At 40.5% G+C, this 10,041-nt stretch overlaps 2 protein-coding genes across 2 annotated transcripts in view; both read right to left on the bottom strand.

Annotated features, from left to right (window-relative positions):
* LOC115673213 (GATA transcription factor 8-like) overlaps positions 1-10,041 on the bottom strand; it is an 81,378-nt gene that overhangs the window by 57,082 nt on the left and 14,255 nt on the right. The window lies entirely within an intron of this gene.
* On the bottom strand, positions 2,223-7,802 carry LOC115672995 (synaptotagmin-3). The gene is made up of 12 exons (XM_030595008.2): positions 7,111-7,802; positions 5,748-5,846; positions 5,611-5,661; positions 5,403-5,526; positions 4,878-4,996; positions 4,686-4,787; positions 4,526-4,600; positions 4,344-4,420; positions 3,947-4,196; positions 2,954-3,316; positions 2,675-2,803; positions 2,223-2,571 (listed from the first exon to the last, which is right to left on the bottom strand). The coding sequence occupies exons 1-12, from the start codon at positions 7,219-7,221 to the stop codon at positions 2,443-2,445; spliced, it is 1,629 nt and encodes a 542-aa protein (XP_030450868.1). The 5' UTR covers positions 7,222-7,802; the 3' UTR covers positions 2,223-2,442.

The following is a 10,041-nucleotide window of genomic DNA, read 5'->3' as shown; positions in this document are numbered from 1 at the left end:
TTCACTTCTTACCAATTTAGTTCATTTGGCCAATTTTGGCCTGCCGGCACTGACATGGCCACCGGCCAACATTGACGTGGTAATTTTTTAATATTTTTTCGAATTTTTTAATATTTTTTTCTTTTTTTTTTCTAACTTCTTCCCTCTGGCTGGTCCGGCGATCGGCGACTGGCTAGAGGCAAGGGCTGGTGAGGTTGACCTCACCAGCCTTTGGCGAAGCTCGCCCCTGCTAGCCCTTGGCTAGGCGAGGCTCGCCTACCGGTAAGAGGAAAGAAGGCCAAAAAAAGGAAAAAAAATTGAAAAATATTAAAAATATTAAAAAAATTGCCACGTCAGCTGTGGACGGCAAAAATTGGCTGGATGGACTCAATTGGCAAGAAGTGAAAAGGTTTATGACTCAATTGGCAAACTTGAAAGGTTTATAACTGAATTAGCAAAAGTGCAATAGGTTTAAGACTTTTTGGACAATTTTCCCGAAATAATCCATATTAGATAACTAGATATTCAAAGTGAACAAGTAAACTGGGGGTACCTAAATTGGATTATCAATTAACGACTCAAACGACAATCGATAGAGAGGGGGTTGCGAGGAAGATTAACGGTGGTGGTAACCGACGAGGAACAACAAGATGCGAGAACAGTAATGTAGGGACTGTGAACATCGCAAAGGGATATCTAGATCTTTAGTGATCGATTCCTTTGGTGAAGTTGAAGGACAAGGTGTCGTGGAGGTCTCCTCAAAATTTCAACACATTCCGACTTAGAACGAATGCATATTATGTTTTCACAAGACCACGGTTGAGCTCTCCATTCTTGATCCACAAGTCCAACCGATTCGATTTTCTCCATCAAGACATTCTCCCAAATATTTTCTCATCAATTCCACCGGACAAACTCAACAATAACATCTTACCATACTCTACACAAAATTTGAGCATGACCCAACGGTTAATGTATGCGTACTCGTTGATTTAGTGAAACTGCACAGTGAAATATTTCTAGGGTGCGTTTGGTAACCATTCTGTTCACGGAAACAATTTATGTTCAGAAATGATTCATTTTTATTTCGTGCCTAGAAATAATTTGTAAGCATTTGAAGGCGTTTGGTAACTGCCCAAAATTTCTATTCTTGGAATACAAAAAGAACAGAAATGCATTTGGTAACTGCACAAAAATTCTTTTTCTCAATAATATTTTAATAATATTTTAAATTTTTTTAATATTTCTTTCTTTTTATTTTTATTTTTCTTCCCCTTCCTTGGACATGGCCAGGTCGCCGACATCGGCGACCGGCCACAGGCCATGGCTAGCGAGGGCGTCGTGGCCCTCGCCGCCGCCCTTGCCAGATCCGGCAAGAGCGGCCAGCAGCCTGGGCGAGGGCGACTAACGACCTGGGCGAGGGTGGCCCTCGCCAGCCCTGGCCTGTGGCCGATCGCCGGTGGCCGGTGACCGGCCATAGGCCAGGAAGAAGAAAAAGAAGAAGAAAAAAAAAATTCTTTTCCATTTTTTATTCTTGTTCCCAGAATCAAGAAGTAACTTTTTTTGCTTCTTGATTCTGTTCCAAAACTGATTATGGGAACAAATTTGTGCAGATTTGTGCCTGGAAATAAAAAATTTATCAAACGGATTTATGTTCCAAAATCAATTCTGGGAACAAAAGAATAAAATCAGTTACTATTTGGCTAGTTATCAAACGCAGCCCTAGTAACTACTAAAGAGAAAGCTCATGCGGGTATTTTTTTTTGTGTGTTTTCTTTTGTCATTTTCCTTTTTTTATTATGTATTGCTAACCCCTTTGTGAACCCTCCAACATAAATATTTATGGGAGTAAGTCTAGGGATTCTTTTAAGAACAAGACACCCCACCCTTTCCTAATTTGTATCAGTAAGATATATTGCATATCATTCCAATGATAATATCTTTTATCTCCTTTCAATTCAATCAAATAAAGCAATCTTCCCAATTTTATAATTCCCCATGTGGGATGCATATGCAATCTTATTGATCTCTAAAGGGCCTCTAAAGAGCTTGACAAAATTCAGATAATTCAATTAAACTCGAAACTCTCTTGCTTTAGTCCATTAACTCCAATGCAATATTATATGGGCTTAATTAAAATGCTCATAATATCTATATACAATTTAACTAATATTATTGTTTAGAGCTCATCATCGATCCCTAATTATCGATTGCAATGGATGTCTAAATGGGTTGACAAGATGTAGGTCTCAACAATAATCAAACAATATCACTTGAAATTTTGATAGGAGAAGACCCGATTTGTATGAGTTACAGGGTAAGATTACTCAAAATCTTTGACCTAACAAAGTTATTTTCTCTTCCATTGCCTAATCCTGTATATCCTAGATGCCAAAAGAAAAATAGAAAAAACCGGTGTGTACTCATGGTACTGAGCAGTTCTACATTGTATACAGCAGTCAATTACTCTGTTGTCCACCGTATCTCGACATGAATCACCCCGTTCTTAGAATCGATCAAGTGATATTTCTCGTTGATCCGCCCGTTGTGCACAACATCACTGAGATTGATTTGCACGTGGCCTAAAGATTCCTGCGGCGCAATCTCACTATCAAAATGCGAAGGTTGTAGAAACGGGAAGAAAGTACATGGTCCAGATATAAGAGTAATCGGCACTAGTTAAGATGGTACTAACCTTCGACCGAAAGCTAATGCTGGTTCGCTTGCTCATTACTGCAATGTGGATCTTGTCATGCAGAGGAGGCTCATCGAGCATGAACTGGAATTCTTCATTCCAGAGAGGATTGCGAGTCTTCCTCAGCATCTAATAAAACAGAATGCACCATAAAAAGGCAGCTTCCAGACTTTACAAAAGTCATGAAACAAGATAGCGCACACACCATATTGACATTTCACAACTAGGCCAGTTTGAGAAATGGGTCCAGAGCAGCAGATGCACCGAGTCAAGAATTACCTTTGTTTTTTTCTTCTCTCCTCTGAATATCACTAATGCGTATGGATTATTGTGCTTCTCCCCTTCTACGTCCTCGGCTCCTTGAACAATAACCGAAAGTAAGCCCGCTCCGTCGTTATCAGACACTCTACCAACTCCGCTTTCGATTCTTCCATAGCCATTGGGAAGACCATTAAAGCTTCCACTTTCGTCCTTGAAAGGAACAAAGGTAAGTTCCACCACCAGCTGGCCTCTTCTTTTCTTATCCTGGTGATTACTAATATCTGTGTGCTTCATCAAGTCGAGAACAAACTCCTTTTTCTCGTGGGGTTTAAGCAAGTTCAGAGGAACTAGTTGCATCCCCAGTCTGTCATGCGCGCCTACCTGCCGACAAGAGGGATAAGAGGAAGGAACAATGGTTCAACAAAACTCATTCAGATTAAAAGAAGAGAGAGAAATTTCATATTAAGGCTGCATTTGTTTGGAGTAAAACCATTTCCAGAAAAATGTTTTCAGACTTTTCCACCTATTTGAACACCAGAAAATGAATCAGTCGACAGAAAACATTTTCCATTAACCAAAAATGGTATGCTCACTTTAGAAAATGAATTCCCCTTCCATGAAAGGGGAATCATATTCCCCAAAGAGACACCATCGCGGTGCTGCCAATGCAACACCAGTGAGCATCTCTCCCTCTCTCGGGTAAAACCATTTCCTTCAACATAAAATTTTTCATGAAACAAACACACCCTAAACATAGATAACAGTGTAATTGCTGGCACTCAAAAGAGAAGAACAAAGTTTTAAAGATTTGAGATTTTTCCATATTTTGGAAGTTTCTTGGAACAGGTAAAATTAAACGGCAGTTTTAATCTCTAAAAGCAGGAGCCGCCTATGATTGTCCATTGTCTGTATTTTTGTCTAGCTTTAAAAGATAAAGAAATATTAAACTGCTTCAACCTCAGCTTTTGAGCTCCTTTCTAGCTACTAAATAATGGGGAATAGCAGAAGTACCTTGTCCCAGTCAAAGACTTGCATATGCAAAATCTGAGACTGCGGATCCTTCACTATAAACTTGAAGTTCTCGTTCCATTCGGGATTCAAGTTCTTCCTTATGATGGCGGTCTTCTTGGCTGGAAGTATGTCTCCGCTCAGTTTGAGTTTGACATAAGGGTCTGACGCCCCCAAAAAGTCCATTTTCAAGAGCTTCATTGCGCGGACAACCTTCACGCGCAGTATTCCTACTGGTTGTGCCGCAGCCACTCTGCACAAGATATTAAAAGGACAGAAGTAATAAATTGACCATGTGTTGATCTCTACATGTAAGCAAGATATGATCCCATCAAATATGGTTTCAAAAGCTTACGATATTATTATGTTTTCCTAGTACATGTGATCTACATGAACTTACGTCGAAGCATCAAGAATGGGTATTTCAAGTGTTTGGGGCCAGAGATACATGTTTGCAATCTGTTTCTTAATCGTCTCCTGCATGCAGACAGAATCAAATGGAAGTTACACGTAAAACAACTTTTCTTGTCAACGAACTTGATCGTGATCCAGCTTTCCACAGGAGAATTAATAGTTCCGCACCTGAACAAATCTGTACAAGCCAGGTATCGACATAATGTCCCCTCCCAAAATTTTCATTCCAAAATCTACATGTGGCTGCAACAATTGACCACAATTTATCATAAGAAAGTGCTACGCACTCGTCCACAAATGTTTTCATATACTCTAAGCCAAGACCTACCTTCTCCATCAATGATACCGTGATATTTGCGAAACATGGGAAAATAGGGACTAGGGGCTTCAGTTTGATCCTCGGAGTCATAAATATTTGCAAATCAACCAACTGGACGAAGAACAATAATCAGCATCATCCTCTTCATATGAGTCAAAAAACATTATTACTGTTTGAGGCTTGTCTTTAACCTCTTCTGACCTGGATTTTGATATGCAGAGACAACACTCTCAGGCACAAGATTATGTTGGGATTGCCTGCCCACCTAATGACTGGTTCCATCACTAGTTCTTTCTCGTTAGTCTCATAAACTTTCATTCCTGAGAAGCACATAATGAGAGGGGAAAAACAAATGAAAGACAGGACAGAGAAAGGATGTCAATAAAGAAGCGTCTCCTCAAATTGTTTTAACGATGTCACTAAAGCATACAAGCAAAGCATTTGATTCCACAGACAGACTGTTCAGTCTTTGCATGAGTTGCAGTTTTTTGGATATAAAGAACAAAGTGAAAGTGAATGTTTTCCTTTTCTTAAGGGAAGCTAGACTTTTTGGACTACTCCTTAAATACAGAAAGCTCTGGCATCATTTTGCAGGGGCATCTGTTTTTATACTTCAGAGTTGCTTTAAATAGAAACCGCGAATTAACCATTTTTTTTTGTGGCATTATAAATGTCCCATCTGGAGGGGGGTTGGAGGGGGCTATGGTAAACATACTGCTTGCTTACCATGAACTGTGGGCGGAAGAGTTCCAAGACTTAACTTCTCAAACTCGATAGCTTCAATTTTGTACTTTCCAATGTACTCCGCAAACATAGGTTCCGCTGTGCTTCTTATATTACCACAAATTGCCTGTACACGAAACTCGAGTAACGCTCATATAATTCTAAATGCAGCAGAAAAAGGTAAAAAAAACCGTATATGCTGCTACATTACCTTATCGAGGTACGGCCACATGTCCAAGATGAACTTGTTCAACCAGTCAACCTGTGCGATTCCAAATTATGGTCAAAGTAGCACATAGAAAATGCGACCATTTCGCAATATCATGAAAGAAAACCCAAAGAACTTACCCTATCATAGTCCGGACTCTTGATCCATAGAGGAATCTCCGGTAGTATCTCCTGCAAGGCACTTGTATCCAACTCGTGCAGGGGTTTAATAACCGGTTCCTGCGAGTAATGCAGGTAACAGCCAAGCTGAGACGCTTTCCACTCAAATTTTGATCTCTCTCAGAATTTTGATAAAACAAATTAGAATTAGAATTAGTTTCGTTCAAAAAATGGTGGAAGAATGGTATGTGTACGGTCAATATGGCACCGAAAGATGAAGCATCTTCCTTTTCTTAATCATTATGAGCCATAAAAAAGAAGCTTCTTTCTGTAATGCTTTACAACATAAAGAGGAAGTTGTTTTTCCTTCAGAGCCACTCAGGGAACCATTGAACAGAAGAGCTCCATGTCCTTAAGAATCTTTGAGAAAAAGGGGCTAAAAAGCATTCCAGAATTAGAACCATTAGAACCACTTAAACTCGGTAAACAACACAAGATCGTGCTTGCCGACTCAATGGTCATCTTATTAGATAAATTTTGAGTGCAACGACTAAGAATGTTGTCATTATTTACGCCTCCTAGGTATTCTCATTGTCCTGTCCATTTTATGTTCGAGTTTGCATAAATTTGCATTTGTCCGGACGGCGAAAGACCAAATGACTAAATACAATTAATTAGGATAAGAAATTACAATCAAAACCACATGATCTCCAAGTGATACAACTGTCTCGTGAACATTGGAAATGCCACTTTCCTTGCAGGCCTCTCTCTCTCTCTCTCTTCAGAAAATAACAGGAGGAAGAAGGGGTAAATGACTTGCAAAATTTCAAATCTTTTTATTTTGTGTACAAAACTTGTCGACCTTGACCATCAAGACTGACTGAAAACGAAACGCAACCTCATCGTCGACTCTCAAATCAAGAAGCTTAGCTTTCAGAGAAGAAAAGATATGATTGATCAATCTACATATGATAGACGAAAAAATCCGCCACTTAATCTCATCCTCAGCTCAGATATTAAAAGTCCATAAGAAACTCATCATCCAATTGCATTTAGAAAAAACGAAAGAAAAAACCCAAATCTCTTTTCTGGAAGAAGATGGCAAGCTCAAGTTCCAGCCGATGAACGCTCTGAAAAATGTAGGACATAGCAGCATCGACAAGATTTCCGAAAGAACTGATCGTTGCCGTTAAAATTCCGATAAAGCCACAAACAAGAGAGTCCTTCCTAAGCTGAGAGATGATCAAACAATAGAAAAGCACAAACCCACAAAACAGTTGTCGTGTGTATCCACAGAGTAAAGAGCAAATGCAGCACAACAGATGAACAAACAAGAACTCCAAACTGGGCAAAAAAAAAAAAGAAGAAGGAGAAAGGGTCTTACCTCGACATCCTTAGGCTGAGAATAAACAAAAAGATAAAACCCCACGACGAGGCCAAGAGGGAGGCCGATCGCAAATCCAAGAATTCCGAAGATGGTACTCAAAAACCCCATCTTTGTTCTCTCTCGGTCGTGCTTCACTCCAAGAAGCTGGTGGCGGCGATCAAGAAAAATAGGAGAGCACTGAAGAAGAAGAAGAAGGAGACGAAACAGAGGAAGACCAAGGTGGTGGTTTTCAGGGAGACGGAGGTGGCGATGACAACCAAGGGGGAGCTGGATTCTTCTTGGGAGTACGCGAAAAATAAATGATCAATTCGTAAGCTTTTGAACCGGACCCGCCCGAAAGAGAACGTTTCCACGCTTTTGCTCGCAGACTCTTCAAAACGAAGTGCGTCGTCGTCTCTGCTCTGCTCCGCTCCAAGCTTCCAAGTGGTGATTGTTCCTCGTCCTCCTCCTCTGGTCACGATTCCCGACACAACGGACGCAGACAGGGGGCAATGACCATTTCGTCACTGTACTTTGTTCTTCTCTCTCCTTCCCCACTCTTCTTCCGCCATGGAGGAAGGAAGTGCATTGGACGATTCAATTCTACCAACAGCGGGAGGCTATGTGCAAAAAGAATATATGCAGAATATTATTTGGTAGAGTACAATGAAAGACTCATAGCATGTTTGGTTTATGCCTTCGAAGAAGCAGAAAATCACACTTTGCTTTTCCGCAAAAATCTAGGGTATTACCGAGATTTTTAAAATACGATGAAAGATATAGGGCTTTAGCTTAACGTGGAATGTCTCTCCTGAACTTTTAATTTAATTAGCATGATGCATGAACTTTCGATACATGTTTAATCTAATCTCTAAGTTATATGAAAATATTCAATGTTGTCCCTAAACTTGAATTAATGGAATGATAACATTGACCATTTTCGCATAGTCCAAGAACTAAATTGAACATGTACCAAAAGTCTAGAGATCACTAGGGATGTCAACGGTTAGGGTGTACGCTTGAATCGAATCGAATCTCGAGCTAAATCGAATATGAACCGAACCGAAAACTTTGGTTTGGATGAGAAAACCGGATATTAGGGTTTCTCATAACGATTTTAAGAGGGGTGAGAAAAGAGCATTTAGTTTTGTTGAGAATTTCAGTTTGGTTGTATTAATCAAACCGAACCGAAAATGTACGGAATTTGAGTTCCCTTCCAGTTTCGATCGGTACCCCTAGAGATTATACTGAACAAATTAAAAGTTCGGAGACTACATTACACGTTGGGTCAAAGTTCAAAGATCACATTGAATAAATTACAAGTTCGTGAACCACATTGCACGCCGGATAAAAAATAAATTCGGAAACTATCCGTGCCATTATCCCGCTATTAAATAAGGGGCAAAATCTCGGGGGTCCAAAAGGGGAGAAGCCAAAGCAGAACGTCTTTCTAAAGAGAGACCCCGAAGAGGGAATCTCAAATCTAATTTGATCCTTCTTCCTTCCTTCCTTTCCCGCTAGCGATAGAGCTAGGTAACGAAAGGAAAACAGAAAGCGCAGCGTCCGTCCAACCCATGCTCGGGGCTGTCACGGCGGTGGCTTCGAAGCGAGCGAAGCCACCGGCCCAGGATCGAATACGGCCAGATCAAAACCCCGCGACACGTGCTAAGTCACGCCCGGCCCCAGGTCCGCCGCCTTCCCCTTCGTGGAGTCCGATGCTCGGTATCATTCGTGGCTTTGAATTTTCTGGCTTACGTTATTCGTTTTGTATGTATGTGGGGGTTGGTTGGTTTGGTTGGTTTTGGTTGGTTTTGGTTTTTGGTTTTCTCTTTTGTGGAGGAGAGGAACGGGACAGAGAACAGATAACTCCCCTTTTTGTCTGCAATTCTACTTAACCCTTTGCCTCGCTCGTCTGTCAATTTGATTAAATTTTTGTGGTGCTGGTGGCCAACTTGTGAAACTTGGTAAATTAGCAGAGGGCTTTTGTCGAACGATCGCGAGAGTCACAAGAAAAGGAATCGGCTTTCGTCCATCGGATCACGCGGATCTCGCGCGAGAAACTTGCCGATTTCAAGAGCCCGTCCATGCATTCTGTACCCCCTCGGCTCACCTAAGAAATAGTACAACTGCTCAATAGATCTTTTTTTTTTATTAGTTCTCATTAAATTTTGTTAAATCCAATTCCGAATTGGCGTAAAGAATTGATCGATGCATCTACCGTGACGCGATCTCATAACGTTGCAGAGTTGTTCTGGTCTCCGTCATTGCTCGATACGAGCAAAATATTACAATAACCGGATCACACATCTCGTCTCGTCTCGTCTCGATTATTTCTCCTCTTGTTATATTTTGAGAATTTTTTTAATAAGTATTTACGTACACTTGCTAACACCAAAGATTAAACGAAAAAAAAAATTACAATTTTTTGATGGGTTGCCCTTTTCAAATCATGCGAAATTAATATTTTAAAATTAAACCAAATTAGATGTGTCGTGCCTTTCAAAATCCCCGGATGATATTGTTTTTGGGGATTCCGCCCCAAGTGTGAACGCATTTGGGTGAATCGTGCTTCGAACAGCAGCGAGATGTTTAAATGCTAAGGCCGACACGATTTAATTAATTAATTAATAATATAATCTCGGATTAGAACGTCTCCCCGATCTCTTAAGCTTTTTTGCTAATCATGGTTTTGCTTTAGGAAGTGGAGATCCTGCTCAATTAAAAAAATCATTTTTTTAAAATTTTTAAAAATTTTATTTCCTGACCATTAGTTCCCAGGTGTGAACACGTGAACCGGGTCTCGGACCCGAAAGTGCTTCAACTTTTTCTTTTTCGCATTTCGCGTTTCTCCTCTTCTTTCTGCCTGATATTCGAGATCCGATGACAGCACGATGGCCAGTGAGAGCTCGCCACGTGTGACGGCGGGGGAGTCCCTTTCTGAATTTTTAT

This window comes from Syzygium oleosum, unplaced genomic scaffold, assembly GCF_021117445.2.
Source record: "Syzygium oleosum isolate NSW1041296 unplaced genomic scaffold, Sole_v2.1 Sole_v2.02, whole genome shotgun sequence".
Taxonomy (NCBI): Eukaryota; Viridiplantae; Streptophyta; class Magnoliopsida; order Myrtales; family Myrtaceae; genus Syzygium; species Syzygium oleosum.
Note: the sequence above shows the minus strand (reverse complement) of the source record. Positions and strands in the feature narration are given on the sequence as shown.